Source organism: Oncorhynchus kisutch, linkage group LG13 (assembly GCF_002021735.2).
Source record: "Oncorhynchus kisutch isolate 150728-3 linkage group LG13, Okis_V2, whole genome shotgun sequence".
Taxonomy (NCBI): domain Eukaryota; kingdom Metazoa; phylum Chordata; class Actinopteri; order Salmoniformes; family Salmonidae; genus Oncorhynchus; species Oncorhynchus kisutch.
In genome coordinates this window covers 47,343,779-47,362,074 of record NC_034186.2, presented here as the reverse complement: position 1 = coordinate 47,362,074, position 18,296 = coordinate 47,343,779, and the positions used below count along the sequence as shown (strand labels likewise).

Genomic DNA, 18,296 nt, shown 5'->3' with positions numbered 1-18,296 from the left:
GGGTGCCACAGGGTTCAATTCTTGGACCGACTCTCTTCTCTGTATACATCAATGAGGTCGCTCTTGCTGCTGGTGAGTCCCTGATCCACCTCTACGCAGACGACACCATTCTGTATACTTCCGGCCCTTCTTTGGACACTGTGTTAACAACCCTCCAGGCAAGCTTCAATGCCATACAACTCTCCTTCCGTGGCCTCCAATTGCTCTTAAATACAAGTAAAACTAAATGCATGCTCTTCAACCGATCGCTACCTGCACCTACCTGCCTGTCCAACATCACTACTCTGGACAGCTCTGACTTAGAATACGTGGACAACTACAAATACTTAGGTGTCTGGTTAGATTGTAAACTCTCCTTCCAGACCCATATCAAACATCTCCAATCCAAAGTTAAATCTAGAATTGGCTTCCTTTTTCGCAACAAAGCATCCTTCACTCATGCTGCCAAACATACCCTTGTAAAACTGACCATCCTACCAATCCTCGACTTTGGCGATGTCATTTACAAAATAGCCTCCAATACCCTACTCAACAAATTGGATGCAGTCTATCACAGTGCAATCTTTTTTATCACCAAAGCCCCATATACTACCCACCATTGCGACCTGTACGCTCTCGTTGGCTTCATACTCGTCGCCAAACCCACTGGCTCCATGTCATCTACAAGACCCTGCTAGGTAAAGTCCCCCCTTATCTCAGCTCGCTGGTCACCATAGCATCTCCCACCTGTAGCACACGCTCCAGCAGGTATATCTCTCTAGTCACCCCCAAAACCAATTCTTTCTTTGGCCGCCTCTCCTTCCAGTTCTCTGCTGCCAATGACTGGAACGAACTACAAAAATCTCTGAAACTGGAAACACTTCTCCCTCACTAGCTTTAAGCACCAACTGCCAGAGCAGCTCACAGATTACTGCACCTGTACATAGCCCACCTATAATTTAGCCCAAACAACTACCTCTTTCCCAACTGTATTTAATTTTTATTTATTTATTTATTTTGCTCCTTTGCACCCCATTATTTTTATTTCTACTTTGCACATTCTTCCATTGCAAAACTACCATTCCAGTGTTTTACTTGCTATATTGTATTTATTTTGCCACCATGGCCTTTTTGCCTTTACCTCCCTTCTCACCTCATTTGCTCACATTGTATATAGACTTGTTTATACTGTATTATTGACTGTATGTTTGTTTTACTCCATGTGTAACTCTGTGTCGTTGTATCTGTCGAACTGCTTTGCTTTATCTTGGCCAGGTCGCAATTGTAAATGAGAACTTGTTCTCAACTTGTCTACCTGGTTAAATAAAGGTAAAATAAAAATAAATAAAATAAAAAGTGCGGAACATTCTTTCAGATCCCTTCTATGTACTTCACACATTTTTAGTCACCATTTTGGGCAATGGTGTTAAAGTATTATTTTTGGGATGGCGACTTCAGCTTTCAGACAAGTAAAGAATCTGTCCTACTTGTCCAAAATGGCAAAAAAGGTTTATGTCAAGCCCCGGACTGGAAGTGCTATCAGAGCCATGGTCTTGTGCCTTGCACACAAACAACATAAATAGGCTTAACAAAAATCCATTACTAATACAATATTTTTTTCTCTGACCCGTCTCATCCATCTTTGAATGGGGCCATCTTTGAAGAGAATGAGGTCATATCAACATTGCGGGTCATTCTAGAAGAATTCATCCAATTGCACCAGGTCCATGGCTTATAATATCATTACAGAATAATTGTACAGGCGTCCCGCTAGCAGATACCCATAGACTTCCAATCATTGCGATAATGCTAATTAGCATTGGCTCACAAAACTACCCCCTACTTCCTTCATACTGGACACAGACATAAAAGTGGTATCCACGAGTTCATCGGACTCTGGGGAAGTAGATAAATGGTCTCATTGCCAAAATCCCAAAGTATCCCTTTAAGACAAGCTATGAAAAGTATTTCCCAAATAGGCTTATTTGATAAGTGTTTGTCCTAAAGTTGTAGCTTTCAAATGGGAACAATTGTGAAAGTCAGAGTCTATAGGTGATTCTCTAGCACAGCTTTATTTTGAATGACATCGCACCAACCCTAGTGCCGCATGTTTAAATTCATCAGACGTCCAGACGGTGTCTGACGCTTAGAGAAAAGGAAAGACAAAAAAGCACAGTAGCGCCAAATCAATCCATCCTGTCCCTTCCACTCTCAGCCTCCAGAGATGGCCAGTGAAGTGGCACAAATAGTAGGTGAAGGAAGCAGGGAAACACTAAGGTTAATGAAACCAGTACCAGTTAATTTTTGCAATGCCAAAAAGCAGATTTGATTCGCTTTGTCAATCCATATGATTAAAAATGTGCCATGAAAAGCACCTGTGTAGTGTTTCTTTCCACAAACAGACATAAGAAACTTTTGTAGCTCTTCTCTTTGAGCACCATCAATCCCACTCCAATTAGAAATGCCTGCAGACTTAAGAGTTGAAAGGGCTGAAAATCTAAGTGAAAACATGTCCATTGTTATCCTGTATAGCTAGAAGATATCTAAAGAATTGGGCATGTCATGGTCTGAATATCTAAGTAAGCTGAAACTTCAAATTGCATTTATTTCAAGAATGTTTTCTAGTAGCATCCGCAGCGTTGGCCTAGCAAAGTGGAGAACAGATGTCTGAGGTGGTAGCAGCAAGTCTCTCAGCAACTCCTTACATCAGAGGATCAGGAGCATCCAAGTGATCCACACAGGAATCAGGAATGACCTTTAGCTGAAATTAAAAAGGCAATCGCTTGGCCAGTGGAGGTAGGGCAGTCCTTAACACCAGTGGTCATTAATTAGAGCACTATCAAAAATGTATCTGCCTGGTATCTGAGTGAGATGAAATGTTCTTGGCTCCCGTGATTTGAGATGCTAATCAGGCACTGAAAGGGAGCTTATAAAATACCGTGTCTGGTCCAACTCCTGTCTAGACACCTGAGGTGCATTAGGTGCACAGTACACTTCAGGAACATCAAATTTATACTCTTCATGGCTTTTCATCTGGTTTTAAAAGCAATGCAACGAGACAGCAGTGGAAGTAATAAGCATGCAAGGAGATGCTAGGTTTATGTATATCAATACTAACAATAATGGTTGTCTCTGCAATTTGTAATATACCTATTTAAAGGAAATGTTTTCTATAATTTTATCTTTGATAAAAAATATAAAAAATGTCAATGAACATTTGAGACTAGGCAGACCAAAATATTTTCAAGAAGTGAAAATGCAGTTTCAAATAGGACATCACTAACAACTCCCTCCTCCTCCAAATTCCATCCCCAGTCCCTACTGGAGGAGAGCAGAAAGTGACAAATATAAACAGTAGGACGACTGTGTTGAAGGAAATTACCTCCCAGAACAATTGGCATTCGGCCAACTCTGAGACATTCATCCATTTTCTCCTTAGCATAACTCAAGGGTAAGCATGGAGGTGGAAGGAAGAAACAGTGAGAAATAGCAAGTCGACCAAAGACAGAGAGAGCAAGAGCGAGACAAGAGAAAGAGACAGACAGCGTCAGAGCGAGAGACGGAGCGAACCTGAGAGCAAGACAGAGAACCTGAGAGAGCGAAAGACCGACAGAGAGCGTGAGACAGAGCGTGAGACATCTGAACGTTTTCAACCTGTGATAACGGTAGGTGATGCGAATCCAAACCAGGGGCTCATCCAACATGCGGGGATAAAGGAAATTCCTCAGAATGGAATGCACCAAAGTGAGATAATATTAGCAAATTATTTTCACAAGGGGAGGGCTGCCTATGACATTTTATGATTTTTGAGGGGTTCTACGTATATAAAAACGTGAGCAGGGACCAGAAAAAAAAAGCTGCCACTGAAGGAGTCTGAGGATTGAGTTGTTTGGTGATGAACAGCACTGTTCATCCAATGCGCAAGGTATTGCGTGATTGAAAAGTAAGGATTTAGCAGCTCTGAATACGATGCAAATGATCTGGACAAACTAAAGGAGAACACACAGGCTTCTGCATTAGCTGAAGGTAAGAAAGAGAAACTCAGTAAAATCACTTACTGTTTGTTCATAATTCTAAAATAAATAAAATAATCGCAAATCTACAGAAAATTGTTAATGTGTTCAAATAGTGTACAATTTGTAAGAACTTCTGAGCTTTGTTCATTCTAATGTTAGACGTGAACTGGAATGGTATAGTCCAACAAAAACCAGTTTCTTTTTGCCAAGACCCTGAAGTCTTTTCTGTTATCAAGTGCATTTATAAAAAGCCTTTGAAGGCCCTCACAGACAAAGGTGCACCGACTGTTGTAGACAAATGATAAAACAGTGACAACTTAAATAGGGACAAGCAGTTTGTTTCTAGAGAGCGGCTTCAACTAGAGGACTAGAGGCTAAGGAGGGTCAAATAATTTTTCTACACTTCAAAAAGACTCTTGGAGTACGTACAAATTAACATTAAAAACGCTAAGATAAATTGATGGGAAAAGCATGTATATTTAGAGAATGCAATGAATCTATTTAGAGTAATATTATTGCCAATGAAATAATGACTTTGATCTAGAAATATGAAAGGAAAAAAAGCCACTAGGATATGCAATAAATAAGCAAAGTTTTAAGTTCCTATAAACACTACAAAGCAATAGGGAAATTAAGGAAATAAGCCAATTAAAATCACATTTGAAAACAAAAATAAAAGCTTAATTAAATTGTATGTTCAAAATTAAACCATGCATAATTTAATATTAGTTCGATGTTTTTTAAATGACATGCAATGTTTAAAAGAAATTATGGGTTAAAAGTTGTTTTGTAAGTTAGTCGTTTGAAAACTACAGAAATAGACCTAGAACGAACATATTAGCAGTAGATATTTATTTTTAACCAACACACACACACAAACATGCCAGAGTTAAGAATGCAAGCACTGATTACAGCTGATATCTGCTTCCTTGGTTAATTGCTTAGCCATGGACTGGAACCCAATACTAGCGAATATACAGGAAAAAAACATAACATTTGTTACCATAAATGTCAATCATCATTAAGTCTTCAAACTGAAACTAATGTCCTCTTTAGAGCAAGTGGTTTAACATTGTCGCTTTTGTTTCCTTTTAAAACTTTTAGTAAAAACTGATATGTTCTAGGGAGTACACAAACCAAAAGACACCGGCGCCTGGACTACGAGTCAGAGAACCAACTCTTCACCTAACATCCCCTTTACTGTGGTGGTACAACCTGTGCTTGGATTACTGCCTGGAACAAGCTCGAGGCGACCTGTTCAGTTTTGGAACGGCGGGGCTTTGTCGATTGTGACGTGGCCCTTTTGGTTTGTACGCGGAGTCTGAGGATGAGCTACCGCCCTGTGTGCTGGCTCTGAGCTGCCTTCCACTGCCGTCCCCCGTGCCTGTGGGACCCTGTGATCATGCTGGCCAAGCCCCCTGAGCCAGCCAGAGCAGAACCACGACCCGTGCCCAGGTCAGCCATCCCTTCCACAGCAGGATGTCCCAGCCAGATGCGGTCCCGCTGGGGACCAACGGCTCGGGGGCCGGGGGTCAGCTGCACTGGGCTGCTCTGCTCATCATCATGGTTATCATCCCCACCATCGGGGGCAACATCCTGGTCATCTTGGCCGTGTCGCTGGAGAGGAAGCTGCAGAACGCCACCAACTACTTCCTGATGTCCCTGGCAGTGGCCGACCTGCTGGTGGGACTCCTGGTGATGCCCATCGCCCTCATCACTGTGCTATACAGTAAGTCACCCCAACATGACTGCCTGTTCGTCATGCCATGAGAAAAGATCTGGTACATACACTTGAAACTCAAGACACTGCTTATACTCAAATCTACTGGTCCTACAAGTGATTTTCTCAACATCTTAATTTAGAATGATTCCCTTCCAGCCTCAATACGGCGACATATTGCTGATTCAAGTGAAAAGGCTGGCCTAGTACTTGTGCTTAGCTTGGCTCCCATAAATTAGGTCTAAATAGCCCAGTCCCCATGGAGCTGCCATTATAAAGCTGCTGTCAGTCGAGAGCCCCGGGAAACACCTGAGCGCATCGGTTCAGTAAATGTGCATTGCAACGCAGAAAGCCATTACAGTAGGTTGCCTAAAAATGGAAATTGGATCGAGCAGACTCCTCTGTTGACAACAAGAATTGTGTTAATTTGTTAACAGAACAAAAAAATAGGCATGCATATTTACGATAATTCAAGAGCGCTAGAGTTTAATAGGACACTAACAGAGATGCTGCTGAAACTCCGCCAGCTATAAACAAATTATAGCAGATGACAAAAACACAAGATAGTGGACAATAAACAAACTACTTCCTTGGGCTATGTAATCACGACCGTAGCACAGCCCTATCAGCTACCAATGATCATGATGACCCAATTTCTGCACGACTTTCACAGACAATTTTCCAAATCACAAACCAACCTTTCTGAAAGCAAAAGTCATGCTTTCAAAAAACAAGCACTTTCTTTGCATAAGAACCATATGTGCCGTGCAAACTGCGGGAATGAGGGAAACTGCTAAGGGGGGAAGCTGCTTCCTTCCATCACATCTTAATGCAGTCATCGGGGCTAGACGCATGGAAAGGAGGGGATAAACAAAGTCAAAGCCATGTCCTCATGCTTAACATGTCAGACAATCCCTGTGTCTTTTTCGAGGGTCTTAGTTCTAAATCTGGAGAACATGAGCAGATGGATTGTCTCCAGTGACCATAGTTTATAGTTGACAGAAAGGGCCAAGACTAAACAGCTAGTGGCTTTTGAAGAGAAGTAGCCTTTGTTCAGAGGATGGAGGGGGACTGTGTGTGTGTGTGTGTGTGTGTGAGTATACGTACGCACGTGTAAGAGCAGTCAATGTGTGAATGTACGGAATGGATGCAAAGTACGACTGTGCAGAGGCAGCTGTCATTTCTCTCCTGGCTGGAGCCCGAGCACACAGCGGGGGGGTCAGGGGGACATAAACACACATAAACAGAGTTTAGTGCTTCACGCCGAGCCTTTAGAGCCTCTCGGCACGGTGGGCCAGTTAAGGCGTGTGTACATCCAGGCCCGGCGGCGCTAAGAACAGTGTGTGAAGGCAAACGGCGAGAGAGGGGATCAGTGCTCACATCAAAATAATACAAGACATTTACCAGAGGACAGAGACGACATGTTGTAGCTACATGTTATATAACCACAGTATCGCGACCGCTAATATACCACTGCCATTAAACCTAACTCTCTAAACTCCAAATAAACCACAACTACATAGCATAGAGATGGTTGTTGAACACTTTCTTGTGTGTCTGGCTAAATATCTCCTCTCCATCCCAAGCCCTGGCTGCGGGGGAAGTGCCAGACAATCACAATTAGCCTAGCTATTGCATCAAACATCCAACATTAATGAGATGGTGAACCCAATCATAGTTAGACCTTCCTCCAAAATGAAACATTTTACTGAGAAAGAGGGCATGGCTAGTGTACAATTGATGTCTAAAAGAGCTGTAAAGAAGTCCTGAGGTCCTTTTCCACATCTGCCTAGCAGATGAATTTAAGGCTTACAGTCAACACCTTGAAAAATATAATTGTTGCACTGCTTAAAAAAGGTGCACTTTAAACTGACTACACTACAGAGTAAACCTAAATATACAGCTGAATAAGTCTCGGGAAACCATAGAGACCCATTAAGAAAAGCTATTTGAACGATTCGGGCAGGGAGGCGCCTACCCTAGTGCCATGTTTGCGAGGTAGCACGACGAGATGTGTTTATATTGAGGACAGAGATAAATGCTTATTTAAATATGTTTGGGCCTTGGGACAACTGGGTCACACGACCTGACATTCCAGAAACTATGTACATTTTTCTAAACGTAGAGTGATGATTAAGATTTCACGAAATAGCCCACAAGTGTCACTATGGTTGATGCTCTTCTGAACCAAGGGGATGACAGACCATTCTTACCCTTCTTCACTAATGAGCTCAATACTGTCTGTTTCAGGGAGAGGTCACGCTTTTAGAAGGCATGCCTCGGTCCCAGACTCACCCCAGTCTACCCACACACAACAGGTAGGCATAGATATACATTTCCCACTCAACCAGAGCTGTCTTTTAATTTAGGCTTAACCATAATTCGTTTGGAGAATCCTGGGTCAAAACATGCTAGATTGAAAACTTTTGAGCCACCTCCAGAATATCAAATTAGTGCTCCAGTGGAGAGCTTAAAACAAGAACAATACAATTTATGAATGAATGCTGCCTTAAAGGACCACAGTGCAAACAGAAAACTCTGGAAGTTCTTACAGCCTTCAAAAAAACTACAATGAATTGCTTTCATCTGTGGGACCTCCATTGTCAAACAAAGTATCTAGCAACACTACATGACCAAAGGTATGTAGACACTTGCTTGTCAACCATCTCATATCAAAATCATGGGAATCAAATTTGGAGTTGGTACCCCCTTTGCTTTCATATCAGCCTCCACTCTTCTGGGAAGGCTTTCTACTAGATGTTGGAACATTGCTGCAGGGACTTGCTTCCATTCAGTCGCAAGAGCATTAGGTGATGTCAGGCACTGATGTTGGGCAATTACACCCTGGTTGCATTCAGCGTTCCAATTTATCCCAAAGGTGTTCAATGGGGTGGAGGTCAAGGCTCTATGCAGGCCAGTCAAGTTCTTTCACACCAATCTAAAAAAACACATTTATTTTTGGACCTCGCTTTGTGCACAGGGGCATTGTCATGCTGAAACAGGAAATGGTCTTTCCTGTGTTGGAAGCACAGAATAGGCTAGAAGGTCATTGTATGCTGTAGCATTAAGATTTCCCTTCACTGGAACTAAGGTGCCTAGCCCGAACCATGAAAAACAGCCTCAGACCATTATTTATCTTCCACCAATCTTTACAGTTGGCACTATGCATTGGGACAGGTAGCATTCTCCTGGCATCCCCCAAACCCAGGTTAGTCCGTCAGACTGCCAGATGGTGAAGCGGGATTCATCACTCCAGAGAACAGTTTTTCACTGCTCCAATGGTGGCGAGCTTTACACCACTCCAGCTGACACTTGACAATGTGATCTTAGGCTTATGTGCGGCTGCTTGGCCATGGAAACCCATTTCATGAACCTCCTGATGAACAGTCATTGTGCTGACGTTGCTTCCAGAGGAAGTTTGGAACTCAGTAGTGAGAGTTACAACCAAAGACAATTTTTAAGCGCTTCAGCACTTGGCTGTCCTGTTCTGTGAGCTTGTGTGGCCTACCACTTTGTGGCTGAACCGTTGTTGCTCCTAGATGTTTCCTCTTCACAATACCATCACTTACAGTTGACCGGGGCAGCTCTAGCAGAGCAGAAATTTGACGAACTGACTTGTTGGAAAGGTGGCATCCTATGACGGTGCCATCCTATGACGGTGCCACATTGAAAGGTCATTCTACTACCAATGTTTGGCTATTCAGATTGCATGGCTGTGTGCTTGAGTTTATACACCTGTCAGCAACTGGTGTGGCTTAAAATAGCAGAATCCACTAATACGGGTGTCCAGAAAGACCAATTAAAACAATTGTGATGGCCAGGTGAGTGTTTAAGATTTAGGATGAGTTTACAGATGCACTCGGAGTGGGGAGGGAAAAAAAGGATTCCCATATAAAGTATGGGGCCCCTTAAGAACTGTGTGCATGTCTTGTGTAATCAGAGAGCCTGACAGACATCAATGGCGCAGGACAGAGCGTTTATATCCTGGTATTTGCTGGAACGGGGACATTTTCTAAAGTAAGCAATAATAATTATCGTTAAGACAATAATACTCAAAAGACAGCCCTTTAATAAGACAGCATTTTCAGCTTTGTTTTAGTACTAACTGGCTTTCTCCCACTTTGGAATGATAACCTCACCCTACACTAGAGGTTTGTAGCTCGGTTTTCAAAGTATTCATTCTCACAGAGTAGCCGGTCCACTGCAATGGCTTTATAAGTTTAACCTAGAAATGTGGCCTTGGATGGACACCTCTGTAGCATTGGCAACACATAACGGACAAAAATATAAATGCAACATGTAGAGTGTTCGTCTCATGTTTCATGATCTGAAACAAAATATCCATGACAAATGTTCCATATGCACAAAAAAGATAATTTCCCTCATTTTTTGCACATCCCTGTTAGTGAGCATTTCTCCTTTGCCAAAAGCATCTATCCACCTGTGGCATATTAAGAAGCTGATTAAACAGCATGATCATTACACAAGTGCACCTTGTGCTGGGCACAATAGAATACCACTAAAATGTGCAGTTGTCACAACACAATGCCACAGATGTCTCAAGGTGAGGGAAATTAGCATGCTGGCTGCAGGAATGTCCACCGAAGCTGTTGCAAGAGAATTGAATATTTTTTATTTAACTAGGCAAGTCAATTAAGAACAAAACACTTATTTACAATGAAGGCCTACCTTTTGCCTGACTTCAGTGGGCAAATGCTCCCCTTCGATATGCTCTTCATGGATGAATCCCGGTTTCAACTTGTACCGGGCAGATGGCAGACAGCTTGTATGGCGTCGTGTAGGCGAGCAGATTGCTGATGTCAACATTGTGAACAGAGTGCCCCATGGTGGTGGTGGGGTTATGGCATGGGCAGGCATAAGCTACAGACAACGAACACAATTGCATTTTATTGATGGCAATTTGAATATACAGAGATACCGTGATGAGATCCTAAGGCCCATTGTTGTGTCATTCATCATCCGCCATCATCTCATGTTTCAGCATAATAATGCACAAAATTGCACATTCCTTTGTAACTTGTCCCAATTGAAACCAGCTGCTTTCTATGAGAACGTCGCAATGATCTGTATACAATTCCTGGAAGCTGAAAATATCCCAATTCTTCCATGGACTGCATACTCACCAGACATATGGGCTCCTGAGTGGCACAGCGGTCTAAGGCACTTCATCTCAGTGCAAGAGGTGCAACTACAGTCCCTGGTTCGAATCCAGGCTGCATCACATCCGGCTGTGATTGGGAGTCCCATAGGACAGCGCACAATTGGCCCAGCGTCGTCTGGGTTTGACTGGGATAGGCCGTCATTGTAAATAAGATTGTTTTTAACTGACTTGCCTAGTTAAATAAAGGTTAATTATCTGGATTGACTTGTACAACGGCACGTTCCAGTTCCCGCAACCTCGCACAGCCAAGAGTGGGACCACAGTCCACAGGCCACAATCAACAGCCTGATCAAATCTATGAGAAGGAGATGCATGAGGCTAATGGTGGTCACACCAGATACTGACTGGTTTTCTGATCCACGCCCCTACCTTTTTTTAAGGTATCTGTGACCAACAGATGCATATCTATATTCCCAGTCATGCGAAATCTATACATTAGGGCCTAATGTATTTATTTCCTTATATGAACTGTACAGTTTTGCATGCTGCGTTTATATTATTAGTCAGTGTACATCTTCAGAAACTTTGCTTGCAGCCAGATTTAAACTCTGGTCTATGCACATAATATCACCACATGTATAGAATATGTTGAGTGTATGAGCTTATTCCCAGAGAGAATTGTTTTTCTCTTTGTCCATGTTAAGTAGACAGATGATAGGAATTACAAAAGGGCCCACAAAAATACTCTTAGAAAGTCGCTATAAAAGTTTATTTAAATATAAACAAAAATCTAAGAATTAAATAAGGAGAAATGGCAAAATTGTGCATCAAGCTGAACAAAGCACCTGAAATGGTGTGCCATGGAACCCAATAAAGTGGGTAAGGAGTGTCCATTACAGTCCTAGGGTGCATGTAAAACATGAAGGGAGGACACTCAAATATTGTGTTTTAAGAACCATTTCTTCAAAAGCGCATTTCTTTTATAATTGTATACGAAGATACAATAGAAGTAATACTTCGATACAAAAATAAATGTGATGTATTCACTAATGCTTGCGTTATGAAGTACAAGCAATCAGCTAAAGGGTTAACACTAAAGAAATCATTCAACAACTTTTTCAACAACAGGATCTTTTACAATGCTGATGTGCAATGGGATATAATCCAGCCCAATTACTCGCTAATTTCACATCCGAGACCCAGTATAAACAGTTCTGGAGAGAAGGGTGCTTGAACACATCTACATCAAAAGCATAGAGCTTTCAGCTCCATACACAGTCAAAAGAGAAGCATCTCTGCAGTGAATTCATGCTTTACTAAAATAAACAAACAGAATTCACTACATCAGAGCTGGTTTTAATCCACTATTGAAGCGTATCTCCCCAATGGTGGTGGGGTCAACAACACAAGCTCCATTTAGAATATAATAGGTGTGCTGAGGACATATCAGTACAATTTCTGAACAAAAATATAAAACGCAACATGTAACAATTTCAAAGATTTTACTGAGTTACAGTTCATATAAGGAAATCAGTCAGTTGAAATAAATTCATTAGACCCTTATCTATGGATTTCACATGACTGGGCAGGGGTGTAGCCATGCCCTCCAAGGCTCACCCACTTGGTAGCCAGGCCCACCCACTTGGTAGCCAGGCCCACCAAGTCAGAATTAGTTTTTCCCCACAAAAAAAGGCTTTACTATAAACAGAAATCCTCCTCAACACACCACTTGAGAAATGTGCTTTTTTGTGCGCATTGCAAATTTATAGGATCTTATTTCAGTCCCATGTTTCATGAGCAAACACTTTACATGTTGTGTTTATATTTTTGTTCAGTGTAGTCCTGTTTTCAATGGGAATAATCCAAATAGATAGCAATTTAATCCAAGTTGTTAAAACAAAATCATCATGACTTAGTCACTGAAATCTAAATTCAATAAGGCTTATCTGATGTAAGGTGAAAACAAAAGATTCAGCACCACAGTAATCAAGTTTGAGAACTGTGTTCTTTTCATCTCAAATGGTTCTGTACTGGCCTATGAGAGCAGTTAACAATCCAATTCTTTCCATCTTTTTTCTGTTTCTCAGATTCCGGGTGGCCTCTTCCGGAGTTCCTCTGCCCAATCTGGCTCTTCCTGGACGTCCTGTTCTCCACAGCATCCATCATGCACCTGTGTGCCATCTCACTGGACCGCTACATAGCCATCAAGAAACCCATTCAGCACAGCCAGTATAAATCCAGGTCCAAAGCCATGGCCAAGATAGCAGCGGTGTGGCTCATATCCATTGGTAAGCAGTGCTGTTTTTTTGTCCTGTGTTGACTGTTGAGTTCAGGAGCAGTCTGCAATGTTTCTAGTGAGTGATAGCAGTGATAGAAGGTAACCTGTGGGAAAACCCAGTAAATTATCCTGAAAGACTTGACCAAAAGAAGCATAAAATGAAAAAGGAGGTTAAAAGATTGAAGTATTCCTCCAGGAAGGAAATTCATTTCACATCAATACAAAGCTGTACTCCCTTCACAGAACAGCACAAACTGGCTCTAACCAGAATAGAAAGAGTGGCCCCGGTGCACAACTGAGCAAGAGGACAAGTACATTAGAGTGTCTAGTTTGAGAAACAGACGCCTCACAAGTCCTCAACTGGCAGCTTCATTAACCTGTCTAGGAACGTTCCGCTCGCCAACAGCCAATGAAATTGCAGGGCGCCAAATACAAATCAACAGAAATGTCAAATCAAATTTCTATTAGACATAATTTTAAAGATAAAATTCTCATTAATCAAGCCACAGTGTCTGATTACAAAAATGCTTTACAGCGAAAGCTCCACAAAGAATTATGTTAGGTCACCACCAACTCACAGAAAAACCCAGCCATTTTTCCAGCCAAAGAGGAGTCACAAAAAGCATAAATAGATAAAATTAATCACTAACCTTTGATGATCTTCATCAGATGACACTCAAGGGACTTCATGTTACACAATACATGTATGTTTTGTTCGATAAAGTGCATATTTATATCCAAAAATCTCATTTTACATTGGTGTGTTATGTTCAGTAGTTCAAAAACATGCTGTGATTTTGCAGAGAGCCACATGAATTCGCAGAAATACTCATTATAAATGTTGATGAAAATTCAAGTGTTATGCATGGAACTTTAGATACACTTCTCCTTAATGCAACCGCTGTGTCAGATTTCAAAAAAACTTTACGGCAAAAGCATAATCTGAGTACGGCGCTCAGAGGCCAAACCAGCCAAAATAAATATCTGCCATGTTGTGCAGTCAACATTAGTCTGAAATAGCATTATAAATATTCACTTACCTTTGATGATCTTCATCAGAATGAACTCCCAGGAATCACAGTTCCACAATAAATGTTTGTTTTGTTCAAAAATGTCCATCATTTATGTCCAAATAGCTTATTTTGTTAGGGCGTTTGGTAAACAAATCCAAACGAGTGTTCAGGTCCAGTCGGACGAAAAGTTCAAAAAGTTACTCAAAAAGTAAACTTGTCAAACTAAGTATAGAATCAATCTTTAGGATGTTTTTATCATAAATGTTCAATAATGTTCCAACCGGAGAATTCCATTGTCTATAGAAAAGCAATGGAACGAGAGATACCTCACATGTGAACGCGCGTGACAGAACGAGGCTGCTGCCAGACCCCTTAGTCAAACAGCTCTCATTCGCTCCCACTTCACAGTAAAAGCCTGAAACAACATTCTAAAGACGGTTGACATCTAGTGGAAGCCGTAGGAAGTGCAACATTACCAATATCCCACTGTGTAGTCAATAGGGGTGAGTTCAAAAACTACAAACCTCAGATTTCCCACTTCCTGTCTGGATTTTTTTTCTCAGGTTTTTGCCTGCCATATGAATTCTGTTATACTCACAGACATCATTCAAACTGTTTTAGAAACTCCAGTGTTTTCTATCCAATACTACTACTACTAATATGCGTATATTAGGGACTGAGTAGGAGGCAGTTTACTCTGGGCACACTATTCATCCAAAAGTGAAAATGCTGCCCCCTATCCCAAATAAGTTAAATAGCCCCCACAAAACAACAGTCTCAACGTGAACAGTGAAGAGGCGACTCTGTTATGAGTAGGTGTTCTAAAACTTTGACTGGTAGTGTATATATTTTAATAGACTGAATTTGAGGCATTGCAAGAGAAGACAATGCGAGATAAAGATGACCATGCTATCACCTATACGCACGGTTCCGACTGTCTGTCTGACTGCCCCTCTCTCTTTGCTATTAATCTCAGATCAAATCTTTGGTCTGTTGTGTGTAGAATAGCTTAGCCTTCTCATTGATAGCCCCTACCTTAATGAACTCGAAGGGCCCCTGATCATTACATCCATTTTCTTAGCCTATTATTAGACTATAAATGAGGTGCAGATGGAGCTGAAACACTGGAATCCTCTTCTCACAGGGCATATTTCATACGAGGGAATTCCAGACTCAAACTGGTTTCCCATTTTTGGCCCAATGTAAGCCTAGACCCAAATGTCATTTGCCATAGTCCAAAGAGATAGTTTGACAGTTGAGACAAACATCGTTTTATTTTCCTGATTGATGATATTACTTTAGAGTCCACTGCCCGAGTCTGTATTACTGATGACTGGCCAGTGAACCCTCAGTATATAAGCATACTGGTTTGCTTTTAAATTATCTGTTATCCGTTAAATATTAGCTTTCCAGTAGGAAATGAAATTAAACACCCCTATGCTCGTTAACATCGTCAGCCTAGACGGTTCCTCTGGCTGAGGCATTTGTGAGACTGCGGTGTAAGGACTTGGCAGAGTTTAGCCTGGTAGTTATGGAGCGTTCGGACATCTTCACAACAGCACACCCCTAGTTTTCACTCAGGGCTAGGTTCTACACATTTACTTTCTTTCGCAGAGCAAAACCAGATTGCTTAGAGTTACAGGGGCAGCACTTAGACGCCACAACTGTGGAAGAGTGTCTTTCTCCAGGGTGTGTGTTCATTGTCACTGTATTATAGCTGGCGATATATGGTTAGTTTATTGGATTGTTAAGCAAAGAATGAGAACTTCCAGGACTCACAAAAAGCAGTTTCTTCCTAACCTTTTGTGCTACCCCTGCTGTCCTCAGTTGTGAAAGCATGAGGCTTTATTACAGTTTTATATGCCTGCAACATCAAAAGGAAAAGCAGATATGAAGAGTTCATGTCCAACAATATGCAAAAAACAAAAAGGCAGCATAAAGTGACCACCGTGGAAAACTAAGCTGTGAGAAGATACTGCATCTACTCCCAAAACACATTGAATCTCAAACCACCAAGAGTAGGATGCAAAGTTTGCATTGATGATTTGATTAACCAAACTTCTCTCTCTCGCTCTTACACAGGTATCGCAATCCCCATTCCCATCAAGGGGCTGAGAAACTACCATCTTCCAAACAATGTCACCTTTAACAGCAACCACACCTGCCTACTGAAACCAGACAGTTTCCGAGAGTTCATCATGTATGGCTCCATGACAGCTTTTTTCATCCCTTTAACCATCATGATGGTCATCTACCTGCTCACCATTCAGGTGTTGCGCAAGAAAGCTTTTCTGCTCAGGTCAAAGGTCACACAGCGCTTCACTCGCCCAACAGTCTCCACCGTCTTCCAGAGGGAGCACTCCATGGCCTCTCCCACAACTGAGAAACTACCAGGAAATCCCACTGCTCCTACCAACCCCATGACAAATGAAGATATCCCCATCCGTCGCATGTCCACCATGGGCAAGAAGTCCATGCAAAACCTGACCAATGAGCAGCGTGCCTCTAAGGTGCTGGGCATCGTCTTCCTGCTGTTTGTGGTCATGTGGTGCCCATTCTTTATCACTAACATCACCTCTGTGCTTTGTGCGAGCTGCAACGTCAATGTGATCGGCCGTCTGATGGAGATCTTTGTGTGGGTGGGCTACGTGTCATCTGGTATCAACCCGCTGGTCTACACCCTCTTCAACAAGACTTTCCGCCAGGCCTTCACACGCTACATCACCTTTAACTACAGCAGCATCAGTAATGGGCCAGCCAGCCATACAAGGGAACAGCATGGCTGCAGGAATCTAACAAGGATCTCCTTCCGTTCATCTGTGGCGGAGAACTCTAAGCTGTTCATGAAGCGGGGAATGAAAAACGGCATCGGACCAGTGTGCTATCAGAGTCAACTGAGCCGAAGGCAAGCACCAATACAGTCCTCTGGCAGCGTTCTACTGGACACTCTGCTCCTTACCGAGAATGAGGATTGCAAAGCCGAAGAGCATGTCAGTTACTTGTAGGCCTTTCGGAAAATGCAGTCAGCAAAAGGGAAACAATTAGAACCAGAAAGTCAGATGTAAGAGGCACCCAAGGCTTGAGTTGTGAGCTCCCCAGGGGATTACCTTCCATGAGCATCACATGGATTATTTTCTAGTCAAGAAAACAGTGTGCTCTCAGGGGGGAAACAAAAATATGTAGATTTCTGTCAAACAAATAAGAGGCCCTCTGTACAGAGATAGCTGAACATTATGCGTGTGAACAGGTGTGTTGAGGTGGTTGCCCTCAATAAAAGATAAGCTGACAAGGGTCAGGTCGGACTGTTCTTAAGAAAGCCGCCAGAGAGATAAATACATAAGGAATGAAGACATATGACTGTCTGGAAACTCTCTCAGTGGATACAATGTATATTCCAATGTTAATCCTGTCACCTTGGGCTATTTAGTTCTCTGCTATGGACAATTTCCATTGAGATGGCATTTTTACCTATTGAGAGGACAAACACTTCACCTTCACACAAAATAGTTTATAAATACCACCCATTTTAATTGCAATTTTTTGGTAAGTGCTTTTATGAATATTAACAGATTTATTGTATAGTCACAGGTCCTATTTTCCCAAACTGTTATAGCATCCAAATGGATTATTATATATAAAATGCAACAAAGACAAAACCTTTGCAAATGAGAAGCTTGTAAAATACAAATGTATAGCCTACAGATGGATATGTATTTAGCATAAAATTCCTGGTTCATAAATTGATAAAATAGTGCTTTGCTACAGTTCTTAAAGGGGCAATCAGCAGTTGAAACATAAAAAATGTTATCCCTACCCCTGTTCCAGTAAAAAGCTGAGGGATGGGTCTGGAGAAATGTAACCACTCAAATTCATAGGCAGAGCTATGGATGCAAGGACTGACCATCTATGATATTCAAACTACTGTTTTAGCCACGTTTCACAGCTATAAACAGGGTCTGACATTGACTATGCCCGACGGATCTCGTCAGTCACTGGCCCAGTAACTTGAAGACTACACGTGATAAAGACAAGCCATTTGTATTTGAGCAATATGATTGACCGTTCATTGAAGCTCCACTTGTTCCCGCAGGTCACAACTACAGCACATTAAATGTAAAAAAAAAATTATTAACCAATGGCCTTTACACAGCACACACGAGCTGTCCTG

General features: G+C 41.9%; 2 protein-coding genes across 3 annotated transcripts in view; one reads left to right on the top strand and one right to left on the bottom strand.

Moving 5' to 3' along the window:
- LOC109902257 (26S proteasome non-ATPase regulatory subunit 1-like) overlaps positions 1 to 18,296 on the bottom strand; it is a 114,359-nt gene that overhangs the window by 60,601 nt on the left and 35,462 nt on the right. The window lies entirely within an intron of this gene.
- On the top strand, positions 3,346 to 17,890 carry LOC109902258 (5-hydroxytryptamine receptor 2B-like). Of its 2 annotated transcripts, none has more exons than XM_020498475.2 (4): positions 3,346 to 3,644; positions 5,100 to 5,724; positions 12,925 to 13,125; positions 16,211 to 17,890. In XM_020498475.2, the coding sequence occupies exons 2-4, from the start codon at positions 5,475 to 5,477 to the stop codon at positions 17,131 to 17,133; spliced, it is 1,374 nt and encodes a 457-aa protein (XP_020354064.1). In that variant the 5' UTR covers positions 3,346 to 3,644; positions 5,100 to 5,474; the 3' UTR covers positions 17,134 to 17,890. The 2 variants fall into 2 exon arrangements, with proteins under 2 accessions (XP_020354064.1, XP_020354065.1); XM_020498476.2 differs by lacking the exon at positions 3,346 to 3,644 and adding an exon at positions 3,658 to 4,005.

What these genes read in the sequence shown, in the direction of transcription:
- LOC109902258 (XM_020498475.2), top strand. Translation starts at nt 5,475, where the DNA reads ATGTCCCAGCCAGATGCGGTCCCGCTGGGGACCAACGGCTCGGGGGCC. An exon ending in CCTCATCACTGTGCTATACA is followed by an intron (nt 5,725 to 12,924) that starts GTAAGTCACCCC and finishes TCTGTTTCTCAG; the next exon opens with ATTCCGGGTGGCCTCTTCCG. An exon ending in GGTGTGGCTCATATCCATTG is followed by an intron (nt 13,126 to 16,210) that starts GTAAGCAGTGCT and finishes GCTCTTACACAG; the next exon opens with GTATCGCAATCCCCATTCCC.